A 26,649-nucleotide genomic window follows, 5' to 3' on the forward strand; every position below is an offset into this window, starting at 1 on the left:
CTGTTGTAGAGTAGAGAAAAGAATATACCTGCTCTGTCTACAACTACATGTATGCAAGCGCTTTTTCGGCAATGCAGTTTGGCGGGTGAGTGGAACGGAGCATCGAGATTGCTTAGGTACAGATGAAAAAAATCCTCTTCATAGCGCCACAGGTGTGAGTAATAATTAAGCATTCCACGCGGTACGTAGGAGGGTGCTTTTTTAATGCCGATTCTTCGGTACACATGAGCAAAAATAAAACTAGTATGTACCTGCCAGCATTATTACTCGGTACTCTGGGAGTGGTCATATCATTTTTCTTGACTATTTACTTTGTCCTGACTAGGCAGTACAGGTCAACCTCACTATGAACATGTTCAAGCACTTCCAAGTACGATTGGGACAAAGGTACATGTATGTAGGTACAAATGCTACATGACCAGTGACATAGGTCATCCGCTGCAGGTCATCTTGTGTATAATGCCAATATCATGACATGCAGAATCATCAGATTCACATAACTAATGCCAACTATCATGCCGGCCACCACAAGCGAGTGATCGTGAGGAGTTAAGCATACACATCCGAGGTCAATCCTTTTAGGTACCGAGAGCTTGAAAAAAATTCAAAAGTGGGTAGTTATGCATTTGAAGAGATTTGCGAGTGATGGCTTGGAGAAAGAAAAGATTGCAAGCGCTGCTGGGACCGTGGTTACACAGGTGAGTAATGATATCTAATGCCAATTTATGGAACGATGGTTACACGGTGAGGATATAAGCATAAACAGCCAGGGATAAGGCTATTGTTACGCGAGGGAGCGGTTAGATATCATTGGCTATATGTCGCAGTAAGTACTCTACTGTGATAAAACTTTATCTTAACTACGCCGTGACTCTTATTCTACTCCCTACCTATAGCCACATGCCTATAATACGCCCTATCAATCGGCGCTAGATTCACCATGTAGACGGCCGATGATGTATCTTTCCTTGGAGACAATGCGCTTGTAATCCGGATGGCATGGATCAAGCTTTTTCGTTTCTCCACACAGGCGCTTGTATCTTCTTCTGTGGGCCCACATTCAGCTTTGCATAAATTCAAAAATCCCTAGAAAGTTACTCCTAACCTTATTCGACCCTCTTTCTTCATACTTAGTCATTTGTGCAGCGCTTGTATCTCCAACATTGGAATATGGTCCCACAATCACCACTTCCGGGGGAGTCCCGCATGGGATTTTGGTCAGCTTGTATCTTTTTATATCACGACTCCAGCAGAGAAACTGTGTTTTGAGAAATATCATGACCTTGTTACTGCATGAAAGCGCTGAGCTGTGCCATGGGGATGAAACTCATTAAGTTTCCACGATACTTTTGTCCTCCTTGAGAAAGGTTGTGGTGATATTTCATGATCTGAAAATGCTATAAAATGTCGACGAAATCGCCATTGGATAAGATCTCTCTACTCACTCACTCACCCACCCAGTATCCTATCATCGATATCTAAGATACACAGGTTGTTTTTCATCTCATCTCCCCATCACACCCGATCAATCGCACAGAAAACCAATCATCATGCTTCTCCTCTCCCTCCTCCTCAGCACTCTCACCATTGGTGCTACCACCGCCCAGAGCTGCAACCCCCCCGACGTAACCTGGAATAGCATCGACATTTTCTTCTCACTACAAGTCCAAAACGCCAGCTACCCCTCCATCGACCTACAACACCTAACCCTCACGCCTAATGGGGGCACCGATCAGCACATCTATCTCACCCCAACCCCGTCGCTCGCAACAAACACCTTCCAGCTTCAAGGCAGCACGCTGATCAATAGTACTTCATTGCATGCTGTAGTTTCCGGTCAAAACGACGCTGGAGATGGCTCGCGGAATATCTTCTTTACAGAGCGGACGCAGCAGCTGGCGGCGTTAGATGCGAGGTTTGGGTGTTCGCCGGTTGTGGACGGGGAGATGCAGGTGGAGTTTGTGTTGGTGGATGGTGCAGGATTGTGTGTGAGGCCGGCATCAGGTAATAGGTGGGAATTGAGGTATAAGCCCGTGGGGGTGGCAGGTATGTTTCCTTCCTTTCATTATTTTGTGGGTAGTGCTAGAGCGGCTTTGGCTAATCATTGTGATAGCACCGTTATGTGTGGATGTGACTTTGGCGTCGGATCCGCCGTTGCCTTTGTAAGTAGCGTATGGGAGGCATCTCTAGGAGGAAAGGGTTTTGTTTATATTTAGGTTGGAAGACGGTTGAATTCGATATTTTTGACTCCATTGGTTGTGACGAGTGATATATTATGATAGTGAAATTCGAACCCAAACATTGATCTCACATTCGAAAAGTGTAGAGCACTGTTGCGTGAGCTACATGTATACTAATTCCAGTAACATTCATTATAATTGATTGATTTATTGACTAAGACAACCACCAGAATAACAGGGCGAATTCATTTCATATGTGGGTGAATTATCACACTGCAGTCGAGATCTAGTGTAGTTTTCGCAAGTTAATAAATGATCATCTAAACTCAGAAATCCGGAGAAGTAATACCTAATAATGATGTTGTAGGTGTATTTTCATACAAAGTAAATCAGGGTATAGAATGTTTTATTATCTTCAATTATCACTCGATAACCCGGTTCTCGTCGAGGTGATTTTTCTGATTTTGGGTACCCTATCCCTTAAGCTGTCACAAAATGCTAACCCCCTAAAAAAAAGTAAATTCGGTGTGGCTTTACTAACAGACCCCGTTATCTCCCATACAAATTTAATTCCTCTGTTATAGGGGGGCCAGAATCGACAGCTTAAGGGATACTGGTATATCGTTTTCAACATAAGTGAGGTCTACCGCAAAAGTTGGAGCGTTGCACCCAGGTGTTAAATAAGATCCTGGTAAGTTTCTCTCACCAAAAACTGAAGGATTCGCCACAGTTCGAGCAAAAATTGGTGCTTTTTACATACCAGGATCTTCTCTAACGCCCGGGTGCAACGCTCCAAATCTTGCGGTAGTGCAATAAAATTCCGGGGAAAGCGGTTTGGCAGGGTAGTTGGGTTTCTCAGTTACCCCGGTAGGGGATTTGACATCGAATTCAGGGTTTTTGGCATAGCAACCAGACCTAAAAGGACTTTTGGTAAACACACCACACCCTCCAGGTAGGTTATTGGTCAACCACAATCACCAAAAGAAAATACCGAATGGGTCTGGGAACGAGACTAGACTCCTACCTTAAACTGCTATACGTATATGCATACCCCCTATCTCTGGCCCCGCGTAAATAACACTACATGATGATACAAGTATCGGGGATCGAGAAAGAAAAAATTAGGATGAAAAGGAAGCGAGATAGAAACAAATGAATGAGTACTGAGAATATAAATAAAATCGGCAGAGGTTTTTAAAGTGGCGGACCGGACATGACAGAGTGTTGACATGATGTGTTCGAACACGGTTTCAGTATCATGTGAAAAGCCAGATATTCGATATTTCTGTTTTGACCGCATACATATATATCTCAGATTAGAATAAAGTTTATTTATTCATTGTAATTATTTTTCCCATGCACCGAGGGTATTTCCGACGAGTGACATAATAACCATGATCTGTTTTACAATCATTGGAAACATCTCGATATATCAACCGACCAGAACAAAGGCCTTTACTACATAAGACACCCCGACAGAACCCAGGATTAGGTGTCATCCAAATGGGACGACTAATTCCGTACCACTTGTCACATGTAAAACTTTAATTTCGATCCATGGGCCGTACAACTCGTTGAAAAAAGAACTATCAGGTCCACCCCTTAGAAGCCGGCATTGTGGAAGCTGAGGGGAGTTCCCACAGCCCCCCCCCCCCCCCCCCCCCACAGATCCCAGAGCTCCTCCCCCCCCGCCTTTTTTTTTGTTTAATTCATTAATTGATCCTTAGCTTCAAGTGGTTGAAAAGTCTCGAAGCTGCGGGCTCTATATGGTTGCCGTGGCAACCGGTTCCTAGCAACCTGTCTCCATGAGTATATATCTCTGAGGCGGCCGGCCGGCGATCCTCCATGCGCGGTAAATCCCATCACAAACTATCACTCCGGCTCAATTATTTGATTATATAATCAAAAATATCCAAAATTCGCCTTCAACTAAAACCTGCGGCCAACAGCGTAATACGGGTCCCTTCCTTCCTCCTCTACCTCCGGCCTCCTTTTTTCTCCTGCACGGTTCTAGGCCTGTCAACCCAATCCACCACCCGTCCCGCCGTGTCCCTGAATCCATCCATCTATTCCCCTTGCAGCAACAACTCTTCCCATACCCCCGGATCCCCCTCATCTCTTCCCTTCACCATCCCCATCCAGGTCCTTCCAATCCGCTGGTCGTTCCCATTTATTCGCAGATCACTATCCATTCCCAGATTACCGCCCATCAACCATCAACCGCACCCCTTCCATCTTCCATCCCATCCCATCCTTCCATCCCTCCCATCCACCGTCACCCTACGTCAGGCACCTGCCGATCGTTAAAACCGTTTAACATCTTCCCCCTCCAGGTCACCCCTCTGTGATCGAGTCCTCTGTCCCCAATTCTCGATTCCCTATCTTCATGACATCACTCTCACGACCTCGTGCCTGTAACTTCAGAGAACGCCACCAATGCAATGGCTAATTGATAACGTCACAACTAAGAAAATATTTTTTTCTTTGCGAGGCTCAATACCGGTGGGCTATATAAGTATGCCTTATGTAAGCGGTCGAGACCCCGTATGTAGGCGATGTTGAGGCTCTTCGGTAAGCCGGTTGGCGTACATGGCATAAAGTAGGCCTAGGTACATGTACTCTCACGACCCCCCCCCCCAAACAGAAAACAGAACGAAGAAAGTAAAGAAAGAAAGAAAGAAAGAAAGGAAGGAAGAAAGAAATAAGGGAAACCACAAGCTCTTAAGAACCATTCTCATACCCGAGAAACTCCCGCGGAATTCCCAATATGTTCATGCGATAACTAACACTCACACCCCACACATACAAACCCTAACCCAAGTTCCTTTCCGATACTCCGCGAGGAATTCCGATAGAGGATCGGTGTTCCATATTTTTTTTCTTCTTCCTTTTGATGATGCTGTTGCTCCTGATTGGGCCGGAATGGAGTTTAGTAGGTATGAGGAGAGCTCGGACTGGTCTGCGAACAGATTCTTTTTTTATTTTCTATTTTTGTGGGGTTCCTTGGGTTGTGTTGGGTTCGGATTCGTAAGTTGGTTCGCTGCGACGGTATGTACCTTTTTTTAAATTTCCTGATCAGTGATGGAAGTTTTTTATCGGACTTCAGGGCGGAGTTACAAACATGTGGGCTTTGGTACGTATTTTCAGAAATTGAGATCCTACGCAACCTTCCTAAGGCATAAGGAAGTAGACGAAGGAGAAGAAGGACCGGTCAGTTTACCTGAGACGAGACCGTTCGCGGACTTGGCCGGCGACGAGCAATAGGCAGGCCAGACGAGCGAGACTCGTACTCACGATATAGCCCTCAGTGTGCAGAATGGCCTAATCATGACCAATACGCTCCCACGAGCGCTAACCAGCTGGGCCTTAAATTGGAATTGTGATTGTTAGTTTTTTCGTCTGTCTGTTTCTAAACATATACCCAATTAACCGGCATCGAGTGCGAAAACACCCCACGAGTGACAGAACATGAATTGAAGTACCTACCCCTAATATTCCTAATACGACAAACCCAACCCACGTCCCCCCTCCAAGATAGATCTGCCCCAATTCCGGGCACCGATATCTTCAGCCTCCGCACGTTCCACTTCTTGCGCGTGCTCGCTACGTGCCTAAATATACCCAATTGCAAATGGGCCGTGTAGGAGAGAAGGCCGATCCACGCAGCTGCCGTGGCCTTCGCAACGGAGATGTGGGGGGTGATAGGATCGCCGCATATAGGGACATAAGGAATGTGGAGGTTTGTTCTTTTATATGAAGTGTTACCTAGAAAGGAGGGGAGAATGTGAGAATGGGGGAATTGATAGACGTACGGAGGTGTTGTAACTACCTATGGGTTTTGGATTTTAATTGTTTTAATTATGAGCTCTCTCCCCCTTCCTTCCTTCTTCCTTCTTTCTCTGTTCTTCTTCTTCTTCTTCTCTCTCTTCATCCCCCCATTCCAAACACACCCACCAACACCCCCAGCTCAAGACCGCCCCATGCCATATGCCATGCCGTAGGCCATGGCCATCACCAACCGCGGTTCGGTTATCCCCCCGACCCACGCACACCCGCACAACTCTCCGCCACAAGTACAGGCAAAAAAAAAAAAAAAAAAAGGTCAGTCTACCTCAAAGCAGTATCAAAGCTACAACCCATCCACCCCGCCGCCGGCCGGAGGAGCTCCGGCCCTCCCTCAATTCCCCCCATTTCCCCATCCCTCTGGCCCGGGGCACATTAGACCGAGGTTGATTCACGATCGATGGGGTGGTGGTGTTGTGCTGTGCTGTCTATATATATATATACATATCGCTCGCCTGAAGTTGTCTTTTCTGTGGGGAGGGGGTTTTTCTTTGTGGGTATGCGCATATGCGATTTTGGGAATTTGGGATCTTTTCCCCTTCATCTTGAATTCTTTGTTTCTTTAATTCGTACAGACTTCGTCACCACGATCCTAATCTTTGCAATCTGCTTGTTTACAAACTATTCTTTTCCTCTTTTTTTTTTTATCATGCTCTTTTGCACATGGACTGGACTGCTTGATTGAACTGACTACTATTTCAGCTTCTACATACATCGATCGTTTTCCGCTTTCCCGTTTCCACCGTCATCCAAGCCTTCCTTCCGGCATTTCCCCTTCGTCTATGGGTTGGTATAAGACACGCTCACAAGCTATAGTTACAAGAAACAATATAAAAAAAAGATAGGGAGAAGTCCAAAGAAAAATCCGAAGCCTACAAAGGAAAAGGTGACAAATAGAAAGAGTAACAAAAGAAAGAAGGGGTTTGTGGAGGGCATATAAATACATCAAAAAATATCCACAAAAATATCCACAGAATGAAGAAAAGATCTATATCGGGGGGTACTAATAACTAATATGGCAGCTGCGGTGACAGAAAATCAAATATACCCATGTGTACTGGATAGTATTGTCCGTTCATTTCGTACATTTGAGGCCCTAGCGCCTGCGGATACATTGCCTCGGGCGTGCTCCCCACCGACGACGTACTCGACGGCGGTCCCATCTGGCTTGGATGCGGCGAGTAAGCGTGATGCTGCTGTTGCTGTTGCTGTTGCTGTTGCTGCATATACATCTGCTGCTGCTGTTGGGGGTGTCCGTGCATCATTGAGCTCGCCGGTGAGTACGGCGGCATGCCGTCTCTCAGCCGTGGGTCCACTGGAGGGAGATGCATACTGTTTTGTTGGTGCTGGAGCGGCGCTTGGATCTGGTACGAGGAGTTATCCCAGAGACGGGAGTCGTCAAAGGGGCTGCTAGAATTCGACAGCTCGATGCATTTTCGTCTCATCTTCTCGAGGCCAGCCGCAACGTGGTGGATAATATGCTGCTCACCGACACGCTTTTCGTTGAGCATGTTTATGACGCGGTTGACCTGTTCCCAGACTTGGTCTGGTTCGTAGGGAGAGAAACCGATGCCACGCCAGCGAGCAGTGACTTTGAGGAGGAAGACGGCAGCAAAGGCAATCATTGTTGTCATGTAGAGGGGGACACCAACAAGGGATTCCCGGATGTCGGAGACATCGAGGACTATTGAGAGGACCTGGAAGGCGGAGTGGATGGCGATTGTGGCATGATCTTTGCGGACAGCGGAGGGGTTGTTGATGGTAGATGTGGAGGCACCACGGAGTGAGAGGGAGTTGACCTGGAGTCTTGCAAAGTTGTAGTGCAGGTCGACGCCTTGGTTTGGATAATCGCCGACTTTTATGTTCCGCCCTGCATTGTTCGTATTGTTATTATTACTAGAGCTTTGATTTTGATTTTGATGATTGTGGTTATTATCATTGTAGCAGCCGTCGTTATTATCATACCGGCGGCTCGCAGAAATATTATTGAACGTGTTGGAGGAGGAGGAGAAGTAGGAGGACGGCGGTGGTGGTATGTTACCTAGTTTGCTCATCCATCTTGCCCGCCACTGATCAAGCTGCTTGTTGAACTCGGCCAGCTCCTTCAGGTTGTCGTCCGAGATCTCCTTTTCGGCTTCTGCCTCGTAGTAATTGTAAACCCGCGTGAGCACCACAAACAGCGAGACCTGACTGCACACTCGACTATCGCCCTCGATGGCCTGTTTGGACGCCACAAACATCTCCCACTCCCGCATTGGCTCAGTGTCGTGTATTACTGGGGGTCGGCCGTATGCGATTGAGAAATGGTGATCACAAACATAGAGTAAATACCATAGTCGTGCCCGTTCAAAGTGTTCTTGTGACCCAGCAAGTGCTTTCCGAAACGACTGGTGGATGCCCAGCTCCGTAGCAATACGTACGGCGTGCCCAGAGAGCTTCCAAGAGAGGTCATGGAGCCAGAAGGCACCGATGCAGAGGGCTCGGACGTCGTCCAATTCATGGCGGCGGTCAAACATGGATGAGGACACGAGGTTGAGGAACTCCTGGTAGCAGGTTTTGTACAGATGGTGATGTTGAGGCAGGTAGAGAGAGGCTACGGTGAAGATCGCAGAAGAGAGCAGGGAAGAGGATGCTCTTACGGATTCCAGGGTGTTATGAGTCAATGCGATGCCGTACAGATAGTGATTGAGAGAATCTCGGAATCTACAATATTTCCCCCAATTTCGTTAGAACATCCACGTACTTGGCCCAGTCATGTCATCTCCCTCACCTCCACCACCACCTCCGCTACCCCCTTGATGGGGTAGCAGCGGCGGCGGCAGCGGAGGTAGAAGTAGCTGACCATTATGATCTACGATCGGTGCATACATTTCAAAAAGCTCCTCCCCATCCTGCTGCGTGATGACCCCCCTTGATATGAAATCACCGCTCATCTCTGACAGATGCCGATACCTTTCCCCGCCGGCCCTCTGAGTGCGCAGGCCCCGGAACTTTGTCACCTCGTAGAGCGAGCCCATTGGGTTCGAGACCAGTGTGCTTCCTACATGATCATGAGGTTCCTGGGACCCTTCTCTTTCTGTGGCATTGCTTTCCCGGCGAAGGTCATCCATACCCGCCGTTCCTACAGCTAATAATCCCCCATGTCCTCCATGTATTCCCCCATGCCCATGTATACTACTATTATTATTATCGTCGTGCTCCATCTTTATCCTCCCCAGCGGCAGCCGTGTAGATGAGTGTGGGTGAGCGCCTGCAATGGCATTCCGGTGCTCAGTGGAGGTTGTAGAAGCTGCGGGCGAGGTGGCGCGCCTATCGTACTCCGACAACTTTCCAAGTCCCAGTTTCGACAGAATGACGTCCACAGCACTTTGTAGCTGGACCGTGTCTTCGCGCATCTGGTGTTTCCATCTGCAAGATTGTCAGTACATGATCGCCCCCCAAAACAGATAGGAAACGAGAAAATCACATTCCGGAAAAACCATATTCCGAGTGGCGGTTTATGATGGGATAGGTTATGAATGGTGATGGGGGTGGGTGGGGGTGGGGGTGGGGGAGAGAAAAAAGGGACGAGGGAATAATTACTCCACATCTTCATCCAGGATCGTCTGCAAACTCCTATTGACCACACAGTCCAACTTCATTTTTTTACATCGGACACACGTCGACTCTCCCTCCTCAAAGTCGCACCTGATTTTTTGTTTCTTACACGCTGAGCACGCGCGCACCTTTCTGCTAATGGTCGGGATGCGGCATCCCTTCCCCGCAAGATCATTGAAGATCGACGGGACATTATTATTGCTGGGCGAGCTAGCATTGGATGTTGACGAGGGCCTGCCCTTCTTTGTAGGCATGTCGGGGAACCCAGAAGCATCGCTGGCATCGTCGAACGGCCGCTTCATTGATTGTGGACTGGTAGACATATTCGGGGGTGATGATGGGGGGGTGGTGGGAAAAAACGAACGGAAGGCCACAACAGCAGCGAGAGGGGGGGGGGGGGTGGAATTGGTGGTTGACGGGGGAGTTGGGCCTAGTGGGTGAGGTAGCGTCGACTGTCTGTGTGATGGCGGGGGTGGAGAATGGATGATTGGGGAGGGGGGGGGGGGGGGGGTGGACTCTCTTTTATTTGGTTTGGGAGATGCAGTCGGGGGTGAGTATGTGTATGTGTATATATATCTATGTCTAAATATATATAGCGGATAGTAGGGGTCGAATCGAAGCCAGTCGGTGTCGGTGTAGTAGTAGCTGGTGGTAGATACTCTAGCAGTGAACCATAGGGTTGATGAGGTCCGTTGCAGTGATAGTAGTAATTGTTGTCGTCGTCAGTCCTTTGAGGAGAAACAACATGGGCGAGATTGACTTATTAAAAAGGCTATGGTGGTATCGCAAAGCTTTCAGACGGGCCGGACCTAGAATGGGCGAAAGCAGGTCTGTAGCATTTTGCAGTAACCATGATGCAGCCAGGCCACACAGGTATGTAGTGATTCTTCCTGTCTGGCTGAGGAGGAGGAGGGTGGTTAGCATCAGATTAGCGTCGTGTTGGGTACTAGTTTGCTGGGTTATGTGATGTATGATGGTGTGTGTACGGTATTGATGTATGTGTAATGTATGTATAAAATGTATGTATGTATGAAAATGAAAATTGTGAAGGTGGGATACGAAATTATTATTATTACTATTATTCCTTCAATCGACAAACAGGGTTTGAATGCATTGGCGGAACACTTCTGTGAACAGCAGCAGGAAGAGAGCGGGCGGAGATAGGGGATCAGTACCAGCCTCAATCTCATCTATCTGATCTCGAGAACCGTCTTGTCTCTTGTCTGGTTTCATTTCGCACACATGTAGAGAGGGTATGTAGCTAGCTGCAGAGTTAGTCCAGAGAGGTCCAAAGTTGTGTTTCTCTTTTTTCATTCCTCACATCACCAACCATCATCCGTACCATTCCCACCTAGCTACTGCACGACATGCAGAGAGGTGGGACCTCCATGGATCCAAGCAGAGTGTATCGCTGCCTGCTAGGAGGGGGGAGGGAGGGGGGTGGATGGTGGTCCTGGATAGTGGATGATGATGGTGGGCGGTGGGCGGTGGTGAGTGGTGTATAGTGGAGATGCCCAAGCCGCTCGCTTTACTGGGCAGAGGAGCAGGGGTGGCTCGCGGAGAGTCGGGCGGTCCTGCAGCTGGACCTGCCGTGTAACCACATCCATGTCTGAGATTCTGAATTTCTGTTATTCTCTACACTAGAGCCGATAAGTTCCACAGTTCGTAGGTTCGTAACAGTTCTTCAGCAGGTACACACATCCTAGGTCATCATCACTCGAACGAGAAAAGAAGGGTAGAAGAAAAAGGTTTTGTCCCAGAAGCCTCAATTGGGATTATTGATTGCTTGTAGGTATTTGCTCGCACCCTTGCAATTTACCAGAATAAGGTGCTCCGGCTTCACTCTAACTACTCTAGCTCTACTAACTCAAAACCACCCTCCCTCCTTCCCCCTCCTAGCTCCCTCCCTCCATCCCTCCTTCTCACCAACCACCCCCCCCCCCCGGGGCCAGTTCTTCCCCTGCCATTAGAAACCGTAGGTTAATTACTTGGCGTCCTTATTACTATTATTTCTTTGTGAGTGGTGGTTATTTACTTTCCTCTTTACATTTCTCGATCTCTTCTTTTCTTTTTTTCTCTCTCTAGCTCTTCCTCCTGGCGAAATATTGATCTCCAGGGCTCTACGAGCCGGATGGGGAATTCCGCACAATAACGTGGCGGCACAAACCCCTGGCGCACCCACGCCCTGGCCCTGGCCTTGGTCTACCCTGGCCCCTGGGATTAACGCATGGATAAAACGGTAGCCGTTACCCCAAAGTGACGAGTCCCGCGTGTTCCATGCTGCGCGCGATTGATAATTTGTTTGAAAGCGATTTGCTTTTGAGCGAGAAGACTGTCAGTCAACGGAGGTAAGATAGTAGATAGGAAGGAGTAGGAGGGGCCGGAGTCGGAGGTGGTGGTGGTGGTGATTCAGAGTCCGAACGAGTTCAACGATAGATATCCTGTTTTGTTTTTTTGTTCTTTTTGGATCTGCTTTATGGGCTAGGTGGGTGAGGTAACTGAGTAAATGGGTGAGTGAGTAAGTGAGTGAAGTGTGAGGTGTGATGTGTGAGGTGAGGTGAGTGTGGCAATTATTCTGAGCAGACCGGCCGTCAATGAGGATATTATGGGGTGTAAACTACTATAGCAATAGTGCTTCCTTGTATGTGAGTACATATTGTTGAAACATGTCCTCAAAAATACAACTAGCTGTCAGTAATGGACGACGACCTGAGCTCGTCTCGCCTCGACTCAACTTCTTTCTTTCTTGAACCCCCTTCCCCAATCCTAATTCAGCTCAAAACGAGTTCATGTAGTTAATGGGTAATAATAGTAGATACATGTAGTACCAAGATGGGCGTTTCCGTTGATGCTGCCTAGCCGTCCCTACATGAAGGAAAAAAACTCATTAAGCCCGTATTGAACAAATTTAAGCCTGGAACAACTTCATATGGGAGGGAGTAGTAGGGCTTCGGTAGAGGTCGTAACTGAGTGCATAGCATACTCAATCTACACTTTGACAGCCTGCAACGTGCCTAAATCAATTGTGTATCTTGCAACTCCTGACCAATTGGAGGTGGTTTCACTCCATGTCGTCAAGTGGCGAATTCGATATCATCCTATTATTTTTCTTTGCTTCTTCTTATGTGCAGAAAGTTTACATTTTCTCTCTCTTCTCTCTTTTTTTCTTTTTCGCTTTCTCTAGCTTCCTTCTCTGGCCCTTCCATAGCCATGATGCGCGGCCATTTTGCAGCAGCTAGGAGGCGTTCCCTTTTTTCCCGTGCCACCCGAAGCTGTAGCTCGCGGCTCCACAACATGGCAATTATAACTATTGCAGTACTCGTAATTTCATAGCATTTCCGAACACGACCATTATTGCATGAAATACAAAGAGGTGGATTTGGCGCTTTTTTGTATGGTATGCAATAGCAGTCGTGTTCGGAAACGTCGAGTAGAGTACTCTACATAGGTAGATGTACATACTTACACCTACATGCGATAGGTAATAATTGCAATTCACCCGGTACAGCACCCACACATGTAATATTATGTCCCTCTCTAAACCGTAGATCTTCAATTGGGAATTCCCCTGAAACAGAGACATTATATCTCTCTCCCCTCCTCCTCCTCGATCTCCCTCATTCTCACCGTACTGTCCCGGCCAAAAGGAATATTCTCTCCCCCACGACTAAACCGCCGGGCGCCCGTCGGCAACTCGGTAATGCACTTCTTACCGCTGGTAAATATTAAAACGATCGGGGGAGAATCAATGGATGGCTGGATGGGATAAAACGACTGCTAAGACAGAACGCGACGTATGAATATAACCACCGTTGGTGAGGGTGAAATATTTTTTTCTTTGCCAGGTGAGACAGAGAGTATTCTAGGTAGGTAGTCAGTACTGAACTGCACACACGCACATCACATACATACTCTAGGTAAGCCGCACACAGATTGAACTCGACCTGTCATGGAGACCGTTTAACATGGATCATGGGAGGAGCGGAGGGATACATGTAGTAGAGCTATGACTTATTCTGGTAGCAGATTTCGCTGGTCTTATTAGACCTAAAGCTCTTAGAGAATAGAGTACCGTGGTGCGTAACATCTTTTTTCGGTCAGCGTAGATGGAGTAACTTGTTCCAAAATAGGTGATAGATTCGAGTGTGTAGAGTACTAGTAAAGTACTCTACTTTACATCGGCTGGCTGGCTGGTCCAGTAATGTCCTCTATCTACTTACATATCACCGATCATCGGTACCGAGGGCCAGGGCAGGATGCATGACATCACAAAGTCTCACGCTCACGCACAAAAAAAAAAAAAAAAAAAGAAACGAGGGGGAAGGTGTGAAAACTCTCTGTGGAATTCCAGGTTCAGCCTCCTCCACACCACACCATCCTTTTTTCGATCCCCCTCCAAGCATTGTTTCTCCCGCAGGTGACACAACCGACAGAAAACGTACTGCACGTCCATCCGAATCTGATCAGAGCGGTAGCTTAGTCTCCCCCCTCCTGTCCAGATCGTTCTTCTTACTCGTCAGTACTCTAGCCAGAACCCCGGGTGTCACTCAACAAAAAGTGGGGACACTCATCATCGATATCGTACTCTAGAGTACAAATGGGACACTCTGGTGGAAATGCACAGATTGCAGTCAGATTTTAAACCGAAAGGGTCGGAACACCAGAAATAGAAGGGGGCGGACACATGCGTTTTTCTAGCTTCCTTCCATGCTGCTTCTATGCATGATCCCTCCCCCACCAGTTAGATTTACTATTACTTGGCTTTTATAATAATATTTGAATTCTAACTAATAGTGACAGACCCACTATCTACTTGATCTACTTTCGGATCTCGGTCGCCAAGTACTGGTAGTGTCGTATTGTGTTTTTTTTCAGCAGCATACCAGTCGTAAGTCAATCACCTCAGCTCACTCGTACAGCTACGAGGTTATAATTAACTACATGTACTTAGCCCCTTCTTCTCAAAATAAAAAAGTGTACTCGCGATCTTTCCCGCTTTCACTCGGCTGATGGTACTGAATCTCAGCCACGGGAGGTATCTTGCAGGGGTACCTATGTATCTCCCACCCTAGAAGGTATCATGATGTTTTTGACGTTAACTTAAAATACACATATATATAGGATTGCGGGAACACAACCAGGATCTGGACATATTCCTGTAACACCCACCTACACTGTGACGAAAGAGCGGGGTTCGGGGACAGTTGCTGAGAATAGGGTCGGTCGGTGTTGGGGATGCTGAATGATTGGGTCTCTTCATCATGTCATCTCAGGCCATCCCATTACCATATCCCCTTTCCCCCGGATTAGAGTAGACACCCTTGACGCTGCAAATAAAAACTAGACATTCAAGACAGTCGGGGGAGAGTCGGCACATCAAAAGGATATCTTCAAGGTGCCATATGTAAGGAGGTGTCTTACTCACCCAAGAGCTGTGTCTTACCTCTGTCCGTGCCAAGGTTCGCCCTCGAGCTAACGGAACTTATGTTCAATCATTCCGGCTCACTAACAAGAACCAACACCTTGGGCTCTTCTATGGGCCTGAATGAGCAATGGCCTCAGACGATCGTACTCTGATTCCAGACACTTCCCGAGCGGCAATAACGTTTCAAACCAACGGGCTTCTAAATGAGGTTTAATTTGTCTCGAAATCTGCGGAGACTAAGCAGTTGAAACCTCGATACTTACTAGTGCTTGACAGCAGATATCCGTGATTTCCATCACTCATAGATCTCGACCGCCTACTAATTGATCATTGCAGAAGCTAACATTATTAATCAACCAATCAAATATCCTAAACAAAATTACATATCTTACATATCTTTCTTTCGGAAACTAAGGATTCATTTCCGTCATTCCCGCGGAGATTTCCGCAAGATCTCATGTACAGCAGATATTATGCGTTTCCAGTCATTGGCCTTGACCAAGCTTCGCGGTCTGCCCCACGTGCAACACGAGCTGAAACATATAACCGCATATCATATAGGGATGCCCTAAGTTTAAACTGCCGATAGCGATATCGGAGGTTTTGAAAGAGCTTAACCTCACGACGGCCTTCTCAGCGAAACTACAAGAGAAAGCCCTAGCGATTGTTACGATTAGATCAACCACCACCACGAACCATATCCGATGTGTGGACTGAAATTAAAGTAAGGATGTTATTAGGTATTGGGCCTGATCTAGAGTTAATGACGACAATGGAGCTGACCTGGATTACATATTTGGGTTTACCAAAACCAGCAACAAGTAGTTCAAGCGGTGCCCTTCCAGGCCCTATTCTTGCTTACTTGGGACATTTAGTCATATTCCTCTCTCTCGCTTGCGTTTGTATCCTCGAAATGATCGTGGGCGCCATGCACAACCGCGGCTGAAGCTCAAGGGTTAGAAAAACGTGAAACGCTCACATCGCAGCAGCCCTGAATTCCTGCTACATGTGCATACAGTTTGGGTTGGGGGTATATCTCCGGACCCGTACAATTGGTTTACCGTTGACTGCGCGTAAGGCAACGATGGATCCTTGAAGTGATGCTCTTTTTGACACTCGCAACAAATAAAACGTAGAGCTACGGCGGCAGAAGCTAGGTATATCCTTAAAATACGATCATTCTGATATCGTTTTTTGTGGGCAGTGTTGTAGGCAGCGCACCACCAAGGTACCTACGTCGGCGTACCAGGATTTAGCTTAACTAGGGAGGGCCGGAAATACAGCATCCGACCAGCTGTTGGTTTTCACGAGAATATACCCCCGTGGGGGTGGAGGAAGAAAAAGTGGAGATATCAGAATTCAGAAAATCCTAGTGGTATATCGGTTGATTCACCGAGTACTTGGGTTTGGGCACCCCGCGAAAGGAGCTCGCGTTTAACTCCATGATTCAGATATCGCTACTAAGCCCAACTAACTAACTAACTGCTTCCTGATGTCGACTCTACGTATGGTATCTTTATAGAAATAGTTACATATATCAGAGGAATTTATGACACTATATTTACCTTCCAGGGTAAGGTTGAAGGTCCTTGCACCACCGAAGTTCACAGCTCCCGTGCGACATCAAGCACACGTGAATGCCATGCCATGGCCCATCGATGACCCGCTGATACCCGTACACCCGTGTCTAGAAAATTCCCGGATCCCGCACCATAACAACCTCAACAACCACATATTTAATAGACATGAAATTGGAATTATGGCATAATTAGATAGTAAAGAAATGAAATATAAAAAACTACTATTTTGTGTGGCCCCCATTTGCCTCATAACTCTGATTCACCCTGGGCATACTATGAACTCAAGATACATCAAAGGTTTCTTGGGGGATATTTTCCCCACTCCTCAACAGCAGCTCTCTATAACTCATCTACACTATGAGGCCTTCTCTGCCTCTTGTGCCATCTTTTCCTCAACTTATGGCGCGAGAAGGCATAGGGGGTGGGTGTGTCAACTTCAGAGGAACTTTTTTTGTATGGGAATTAGAGAAAATTCCACCATTAGGCTAGGCGCTAGTACCATTATGAGAGTAGATCTCCCAATTTCTATAGATTGATTGGCTGTAAACGCCGAAGTTTACACACCTACCCACCATAGCTTCTCGAGCCATAGATTTAAGAAAACCCCCTGGGTTTCGTGCTGGTGTTTGGTCGTGGTCTGGTTGCTATGGTGCAGGATCCGGGAATTTTCTAGACACGGGTGTACTACTCGCGTGTAGGGAAAAGAACCAGAAGGTGCAGATGCGTATTTTTTATGGCAGATCAGCGCCACTCCATACAAATAATCCCTGTTTCGTCACTTGCATTTTCTGGTTCTTTATGCTGTACGCGAGTATACTCGGGGCAGGCAAAAAGTACCGGACAATGCAAGTTTTGTCCCTGGGCTTTTTTTGCAGTAGTTCACGCCTAGCACGCGCGCCCATTGGTGAACCAAAAACCTGCATTGTCCGGTACTTTTTACCTGCCCTGGGTATGTGCCTACAAACGGCGGATCATGTTGGTAGGGTCCATATACTTCTTCGAGTAATACAACAAGAGATAGCAGATCCCAATGCCCATCTCATCGCATCCATTCCTCTTTCCAACAGACCAACCAATTATGAAAGTCCGCAAAGGGCAAAGATTTACCGGGAGCTAGGTCTTTTGCTTATGCACTGGCCGACGTATTACCGACATGCATATGCCGGTTATGAGAATCTACCACCCCAGTTCCGATTTACAGTGGGATGAACCATTGTTGAAAATTGTTCATGATCATGATGGATGGGGGAGAAGTTGAGAGAGTGAGTACTACCTACGAGTATGCGCTGTAGGAGGATCGTCGCTCATTTCACCATTTGCTCCGGATATAATTTTCCGGTTGGATGGCAGTGGTACTATTAATTATCCTCAGCCCGGAAAACCTCAGTTTTCCGTGCTGCACATGTACTCTGGTACAAGGGTTAGAACCAGAACATGCCATGAGGTTATTTGTATGGCAGAGCGGCGCCACTCCATACAAATAATCCCAGTCTCTTCACTTGCATGTTCTGGTTCTTATTGCTACACCCGAGTACGTACAGGTGGGGGTTTAATGCTCCAAATGGCGCAAATCCATACGTATTCAGAATCTGTATGTAGATATGTGCAGTCTTTCTTTTCAGGCCTTCCTTGTTAAAAATTTGAGCCCCTTACCTGGCCATAACGGGAGGGAGTTTGACATGGTCTGTGCTCTCTATTAAAACAAGTTACTCTATATGCCTCTACCACGTACCACGGAACAGACCAGTAGCGAGGTGAGGCTGGATAGCGTACATAGGTATATGTCGGTAATGATTACTGCACAACTCTTTGAGCATGCATATGGTAGGCCAGCATCCCAAGCATCGACAAAACAGAAATGTCGATAGTACTATATTGGCACTTTTAAGCTTTACCGACTTGGACCAGAATTTCTATTCAGAGAGATTGGCGCATGTGGTAGTGGGTCTTAATAGGCAGGCTTTGGCCTAAACATAGTCAGAACTAACTGTTTGAGTAGGCCCTCTATTGCTACTGAAGTACCGCGACCCAATGAGACCCAGTATATCCAGTATGTACCAAAACCCCAGAAACTTAGCTTGAGGACGGGGCAAGTGATCTAGTTTTATTGTCAATTTACCACTACGTCGGGACAACAGCCTCTAAATTACCTTTGAGGGTATACATGAGGGATAGTGATACTGCTTTGGGGAAGGGGAGACCCTGCCTTGTGATCATCGTGGTTTCTTGGTTCGAGGGGTAGGCCGTTTTTCTGGTGTTGCTGCTTCATGGTTTGAGCGAACCCTTCCATCCCCATCTTTGCGGAGAAGAATCTCGACAAACAGGTACATGGTGTGGAAGATGGTGAATTCAGGAAAGGGGCATATTTTCATTTCCAGTACATAACAGCTACGGCTAGTTAACTACTCAGTATATAGCTAGCGAGGTCTCAAACAAGGGAGACGAGATCGCGAAACAAACCGATGCGCAGACATTTCAACTCACCGATATTCACCGATATATAATTCGGATGCCCTTCATGAAGGGAATGGCACGCGAGTCTGTTAATGTTGCCCGCCTTGCCACCCTATTCATATCAAAAACGGTAAAATCCGGGGATACCATGGGAGGAGGGTTCTGCAAACTGTGAATTAATGGAGTTTATGATTGGCGTGCCCCCAGCAGCACGCAACCCAGAATGTGGCACTGGTAACGGACGTATAGTATGTACCTGGTTCAAGGAGCGGACGAAGCCTAGGATCACCGCCGCAACAACAACGTGCCAGCCCACTCGCTCGCTATCGAGGCTTGCAAAACTCGGGTTTCTTATCGACGAGATGGTAATTGCTATTATGTAAATTGACGGATTTTGGATGGAACCGAGCAAGAGCTGACGTTTCATTTGGAAAGATACCCACTTGCATACCATAGATGTAGGGCTTGTAAACTTTTTTTTTTTTTTTTTTTTTTTTTTGCTGGGAATAGTGTGCGTCGGAGGAAAGGGAAAGTCATACATGATACATCAATGAAGTTGAGTGCTTACAACAGCTGCTTCAGGTCTCAAAGCACCCAGAGGACTGGGAATGTTTTGAGGGAGTTTATTCAAGAACCTGTTTGAAGTTTTTTTTTCCCCTCTGGTTCTTGTGGCGGCGGAGTAATGTTTAACCGTAAACGTAAGCATTGGCCGTATTAGGAGCGCTCTCCGACCACTTGCTTCGAGAATTTTACTACGTCTGCACAAGAAGGGGGGTGGGTGGGGAGAGAATTGATCAATGCCTACAAGCCTAGTCTCTCGCCATATGGTTTCGATCTAAATTAACTGCCCTGCATAGTATATGCCGGCACAGAGTCGTCCGCAGACAACAAAGCAGTATGAGCGGGAAAAGCCTCCATACGCATGCATGAACGTTAGATCAACCATTCTGCAAGCATAGTCGATAAAAACGACAGCTTTTCTTTCTTCTATTACCTTACCTATCCAGGATGTTACCTGTTCTTGTACTGCGTTTTTGATATAGCTCCAACTAAAACTGCTTAAGGACGACCCTCCGCACATACCAAGTCACTCGGAACACCCTGCCTCACCTCGTGCACACGCTCCGTGTCGAAAGTTCGAGCTGAACAGAATCTGCTAGTTTCAATACTATTAGGAACGTCGTACCGACATATGTCAAACATAAATAGACTATAGAAGATCGTGAAACTTTACACGAAGGGCGTCCAGTGCAGCCAACTAGGGTCTGAGAGATGTTTTATTTGGGAGATTGATACAAACATCGCTAGCGGGAGAAATAATGTCAGCCCCCACGTCGTGTATATATCTACCTTAATTTTCTTTCCCTAGGTAACGAAAACGTACGTACCTTACACCTCAAGGGGGTTTCTAAGTTAACGAGATCTCACCTCTAATGAAATTTCTATCCTGATAGATATTGCACTGGCCTCCCCCGCTACCTGATCCCTGTGTTTTCTCTCTAAAGCTTTAATAAGGCAACTGCCGTCAACCTCGTATAATATCAATGGCCACATACAGGAAAGATTTCCCTATTTTAGGTACCTCGGTGCTGTGATAGTTAATTTGAATGTGAGTGATTAACGATGATTCTTGGCAACGGACATATACCGAATAATTGTTCGTTTTCCGATAACGCTGAAATTCCGTGATATCACGAGGGAGTTTAGAGCTACAGTGGCGTGTATTAATGACGGATATCGAAAGTGAAGACGGAGAAAACCGCACGAGTGTCAGGATCAACAAAGGGAGAATATAATTCTCTAACTGTTCAGCTTGCCCGGTTCCTGTCAATATGTCTCGGAGGATATACCCCCTGTCCCCCGCAAACTGATATCGTATTCATCGAAAGCACTTGTTTTTACTGTACTAATAGGCTATACTGCGAGTGTCAATGATTTCGACAAGTCTAGCCTAGCAACCGGCTATATCTAGCCAAAGTCTGCGACAAAATTCACATTTGGGCTATATAGCGATGCTTGTTTTCGGTCTAACTACCATCTTAATATATGCCCTGGTTTTGTCATTTTTAGCTCCTGTTTAAGCATATTTTTACGCACCAAGGCGCATTGACAGGTGAGGAGTACGTACTTAGGGCCTCGGGAGGGATATTTGAACGCCTCGCATTGAGAATATACAACTGACGTAACTACACTCGTATCAATCTGCCTCTTGAACCAATACCGCGGCAAAGATATCCCTGGTTACGGGCTCAGCTGGAAGACTGCCTTGATAAATCTCAATATAGTACGTGGCTCACGATCATTCTGATGTCTTGGTAGACAGACTGATCTAATTCGAAATCAACATCAAATCAAAATAAATAACAACCGACACACATACATGCACTGCACCTCATCCCTAGCTATATTGCCACTCCTATTTACCAGATCACTCATATTAGCTATCTTTTGGGTCGGGCCCGGGGGGATATGCGTCTTCGTCCCCGTCGCTTAGAACTGAGTTCGGGAATTCAAGGCGTTTTTGAGGGAAAACCCCCGCTGAGACACGAAGCAATAGATAGCAAGAGGCCGGGTACCTGGGTGTTGGTACCCAAGATACCTACTACGGGTAACAGCTGGTTAATTTGGGGATTTTCGGGCTGGATATAGGGAGTGAGTGATTGGGGGTGATGCTTGGCGCTCGGTAATATGTGGCTCTCGCGGCCGAGAACTTACGTATAGTCTTTCAGTCTTTGAAGAGAGTCTCTACGGCCGAGAGACTTGGGCGTGAGGTATTTTTCGTTCGCGAGTTGTGTGTTTGAAAGTATGTCGGCCGAAAAGTTGATCCCATGAGGTGCCAATGATCTTGATTGGACGGCCCATGATCAAGTTATCCGGTTTTTCTTGGCCTGGTATTACGTGGTCTGGGATATGGAGAGTAGGAGTGGGAACAGGATGAGTGCGTCAGCGAAGCAGGCAGGATGCTTTCTGGCTTCTTCGTGGGCCTTCACTCTTTTCCACACTTTGACGAAACAACCTCCTACTCCCAAAGGTCACCCCCAAATTTTATCTGGACATTTGGAATAACCCAGCTCCTACTCAGTGCTTACACCTACTATCTCCCAAGCCCAGTAATACCGCATTTCATGTCATCATTTCGTTCGAATCAGAGTTTCATCACGATCCCCCGGCCTATGGTGAACTCTACCTGACTCGGGGTGACGATGACTGTGATAAATGACAGTATTGCTTTCTTCCAACAATACAGAGAAGATTAATTTCTCCCGGTAATTCTTTCAAGCCCTACGATGATGATAGAGGCTTGATAATTAGGGAAGTTTGCGGTTTCAAACGCCTTAACCGAAGCCTCTCATCCTCTGGGTAGGCTTGAGTGTATATTCCGCGCCTTGCTGCATGAGACTATTCTACACAGTGTCTCCCACTTATCTGTAAGTTTGTATTTGTGGTAGATCCCCTCTGGAGACGATCAGACACCCCAAGGACAAAGGCAGGTCGGTGCTGAACAAGGTAAACAAATGTTTTCGAGACAGTTGTATCACCAACAAATCATAATAGAACCTCGAGACTATAGGTTTTGTGCGAAGTAGAACCGGCTTGGGACTTAGAACTTTATACGGGTTGGAAGAGGTCAAAAAATGTCTGGCCTGTCATTTCCTTGTCATTTGAATTGTTCGTCAGTCGGTGTCGTTGAAAGTTTTCCCCGATAGTCCTAAGGTGCACCTGCCAATTGAACTACCAGTATAGACCTACTAGTAACTTGCGATAGATCGGTGGTCTAGATCTAGTCGACATTCCACCAGTAGTACCATGAAATACCAAATGTCGCAATGAGGGACGGGCAATTAATACCTTGAACCATAAACTTCGAACAACTGGATCACAAACATCGAGTTGTGGCATCTACCCTCGTATACCTAAATGTAGTCATAGCCAAGTGGAAATTATACTATAATAGTAGTTTTATATAGATTTAGTATTCAGATCGAGTGAAACTAACATTTCTTTTGCTATTTGGTTTATTTATGCCTGCTGAAAACCGCAATTACAATGAGCCTTGAGCTTGAGGTATTTTCCACTTACACAGGCCTAGATCGAAAAAGCCTGCAGGATGTGATAGACTATAGACACCCTTATGGATACCTATATTCACTTCTCGTATAGTTAGGGAGACCTCTGGTCGTTTTCGGATTGAGGTAAAGCCTCTAATGGCCAGCTCAAGGGATGATTTCTGGTAAAGATTTCCTATGCCATCAATTGCATCTAGATCTTACTGCTTAACGCAGTCTTGAACGCATTAAGCATCAGCTGATCGATCTGTGGTCCCATCCCATACCATAATAAGACCAAATACTGAATGCCTAGAATAAGCTCTAATTTGAGGGCACATTTTTCTCATTCAATTTGCAACTCCCGATCGCTAACAACCGCTATAAGCCCCTTCGAGTAGAGGATATGCAGATCCAGATTTCAACTCATGAGTCTCATTCTAAAGAACGGTTAGCTATATAGGATGTGCACCTTGATCCCAGCTACGTCAAGTTAGAGCGCACTTACCACCAAGCGCGCCGCCTTGTCACAGCTTGCTGCCCATATACCTGCTTACTACCTGAGGGGGCTGCCAAATCCCGAGTCTCGATGCTTGCAACACAACGGGTCAAGCTTTTAAGCCGGTGCATATGTCTCCGCACCACAAACAAGGTAAGACAGCGACAAACTCCTTCACCCCCGACACAGACGCATGATTTCATGCACGTTTACCCCTTACTACGCGAATAAAATATAGTCGTTCACCGTCAGCGGATGAACACTGACAATCGGTAATTCATAGGGGTTTCGATCGTGGCTCGGGTAGTCTGGTCTGCGTGATCTCTACCTTCTTGTTATTTTTGTTGGCCCGATTTGCCCTTTCCTTCAGCATGCGTCGAGTGGCGGTGAACAGCTGTAGGGATTCACAAATTCTTGTATATTTCTCTCTGTTTCTCGGGTCCTTCATGGTGTGCTCTGGACCGCTTGAATGCAGCAGTTGCGGACTGAATCGGCTTTCTTTAGGATGGTTTGTTTTTTTCAGTGCAACGCGTGCTGATCGAGCGAACAGGCTTTCTGGGGTCGTCGATCTTTTTAAAACGACGGCACTCAGTGCGAGGGGATTATTTGTTGAATTTAGATCTGGGCACAGTCTTTGGTTGCTCGGGTACGTTTGTACATACCTACCGCGAACGTGAAAGAGACGATGTGGTATATATCCCATACACCGGTACGCCGGTTAAGACAATCTTAGGGCCAACAAACCAACAGTGTGACCAATTAAGCATTGGGTTCCCTCCCCGACCGGCTTTTTGTACGTAAAGCAGTTGATTTAGATAACACTTATCATGATTCAATTCTCTTGATCAATATTAGATCTCTCGTATTCTCGTAAGATTTGCGCTTCTCGTAGTGCCTTCATCATTCCCAGCTGCATATAAACCTGTCTCATCTGAAGAAATGAGTTTTGTGTGAGAAAGTCTCTGGGGTGGGAATGCTGGAAATTTCTTCTACGCCACATATATCTGCACGGTTGTCTAGCGCATTGGGAACCAAAGAGAAGTAATCAATTACTCCAATGAGGAACCGAGTGATACTATTGGATTCAATATATTTATTTATATCGGCGTTTTCACTCCCCGAGTTTCCCCTACGGACGCCTCTCATCCCCTATACCGGCCCAAATCTTGGCCCGATGTAGATATAGGTCCAAGCCGGAGGTTTCGCCAAGAAATTTACGCGTATTGTTTCCTATTAGGGACTCGTAAGGTAGTGTGTACCGAGTGATACCTTGTGATTTCAATTCAATCAACGGCGACACTACCGTTGCTCGAATGGATAGACGAATATATAAGTCTTACAAGTAGTTTCCGGCCTTCGGCCGGTACTATATGTATATCAATCAGTCCAGTATACAGGTAAACCACTTTGCGGCTTATTTCTCTATTTACCTGTCAGTCGGGGCTCTCAGGCCGCTGCATGGCCCTCGACCCCTCCTGGCAGGCAAAGTCCATCACTATATCTAGATCTGCTCTGGTCAATATGTGCCTTTTCTGATATCCCCGATATATCAATGGATAGGTCAGACAATTTCTCCAATTAAAACTACAGGTATATCCCCATTAACAGCCACCAAGCCGCTAAAATCGAACTACTAATCGATTCCTAGAACCAGTAGAAACCTTATTAACACTCTAACAACACTCAGCACAATACCCTATGTTAATATCCAACACAACGTGTTTCAAGCGAAACAAAAACATCCCCCAACGAACCAATCAGAAGACTATAAAAGCACACTGCATATGCAGGTTATAATTATATACCTATTAGATGATAGAAATTATAAGATAAGCTTAAAGGTTGACGTGCCCTCTTAGTTCATGGCGCAAAGCTCGAGAGATGTAGAAACTCGAAAGCATCCGCATAATACATTCCCTACACATAAATCTAGTCGTGACTATAAGATATACTCTATCAATGTAGATCGAAGGACTTCGGATATCTGATTACATAACCAAGTAAACAGAGTGATAGCCTATGACTTAGGTGCTATCTGAATTATCCAACTAAGGTAGGCAAATGCTATAGTTAAGCTGAAGATGATTGTGATTCGAGTAAATCTCTAAGGAATCTTCATAGACTGCCCATATAACCGTATGTCTTTGCTTGAAACTGAAGCAATAATTGGCTAGTGTAGTCGACGAGCCCAATCGAGTCGAGTTTGAGGATTGGCTCGAGGAGCTCGTTGATTTGCGAGGCCTGCTCTGCTCGACTCGTGAGATCACCTGTGCCCGTGAGGGAACTCGAGTCCCCCAAAAAATATGTTTAATACCCTACATAGTGCCTAATCAGGCAAAGTACTGAAAATGATATTTGCGAAAAACAGGTCTTCGGTTCCAATTTGACATAGTAGCCTTTGATCTATCAACATATGCTAAGATCATATATGACTAAAAGGCTTGAGCAACTCGAGTCGATTTTTATCAAGTGCTCGTGAAAGCTCTGCTCGTGGCCCCTCCTGCTCGTCCTTGCTCGAGTACAAAGCTCGAGCCGTGAACTCGAGCGGACTCGACTCGTCGACCACACTATAATTGGCCCAAGATGTATCCGGCTTTAGTTCTCTGCTTCCATTACGCGGTATTGAGATAGGTTACATACTTATGTATTCAAGAGATGCCCGATGATAGCATTCTTTCTCCCAAACAACAGGTAAGTTGAGCCGAGATATACATAGACATACATGTACCCTGTCGAAGTTTATCTGCGAATCTGGGCTAGACTAGTCTTCATAATTTGTGCGATTCATAGGCCTAAACGAGGCTGTACGACGATTTTAGTTGGTCCATTTCAGAATACGTAGTAGTTCTATAGTAGAAGGAATCCAAATATTCATTGGCCTTTTGACGAAGAATGGAGGGCTGTAGTTAAAAAAGCATTTAACACGCACCATCCGGCTCGGTCGAGAGTAATACTACACTCTATAGATGTTATAGAGTGTGCGGACAAGGCTCCTTCCGACGAAACTTGGAAAGTGGCTGTGTTC

The 26,649-nt window shown here is 46.4% G+C and overlaps 3 protein-coding genes across 3 annotated transcripts; 1 reads left to right on the forward strand and 2 right to left on the reverse strand.

Annotated features, from left to right (window-relative positions):
* Positions 1-1,550: 1,550 nt before the first annotated feature.
* On the forward strand, positions 1,551-2,166 carry LAJ45_11124 (uncharacterized protein; the record flags this gene model as incomplete). The annotated part of the gene is made up of 2 exons (XM_046120635.1): positions 1,551-2,046; positions 2,114-2,166. 2 exons carry the CDS (start codon positions 1,551-1,553, stop codon positions 2,164-2,166), a joined length of 549 nt encoding a protein of 182 aa, XP_045966158.1.
* Positions 2,167-7,033: 4,867 nt separating this feature from the next.
* Positions 7,034-9,943, reverse strand: LAJ45_11125 (uncharacterized protein; the record flags this gene model as incomplete). Its single annotated transcript, XM_046120636.1, has 4 exons — positions 7,034-7,893; positions 8,065-8,726; positions 8,892-9,431; positions 9,606-9,943. The coding sequence occupies 4 exons, from the start codon at positions 9,941-9,943 to the stop codon at positions 7,034-7,036; spliced, it is 2,400 nt and encodes a 799-aa protein (XP_045966159.1).
* A 9,050-nt stretch (positions 9,944-18,993) lies between these two features.
* Positions 18,994-19,506, reverse strand: LAJ45_11126 (uncharacterized protein; the record flags this gene model as incomplete). The annotated part of the gene is made up of 3 exons (XM_046120637.1): positions 18,994-19,013; positions 19,110-19,191; positions 19,336-19,506. The coding sequence occupies 3 exons, from the start codon at positions 19,504-19,506 to the stop codon at positions 18,994-18,996; spliced, it is 273 nt and encodes a 90-aa protein (XP_045966160.1).
* Positions 19,507-26,649: the final 7,143 nt, after the last annotated feature.

This window comes from Morchella importuna, assembly GCF_003444635.1.
Source record: "Morchella importuna strain M04M26 chromosome Unknown Morimp01GS057, whole genome shotgun sequence".
In the NCBI taxonomy this organism is placed as follows: Eukaryota; Fungi; Ascomycota; class Pezizomycetes; order Pezizales; family Morchellaceae; genus Morchella; species Morchella importuna.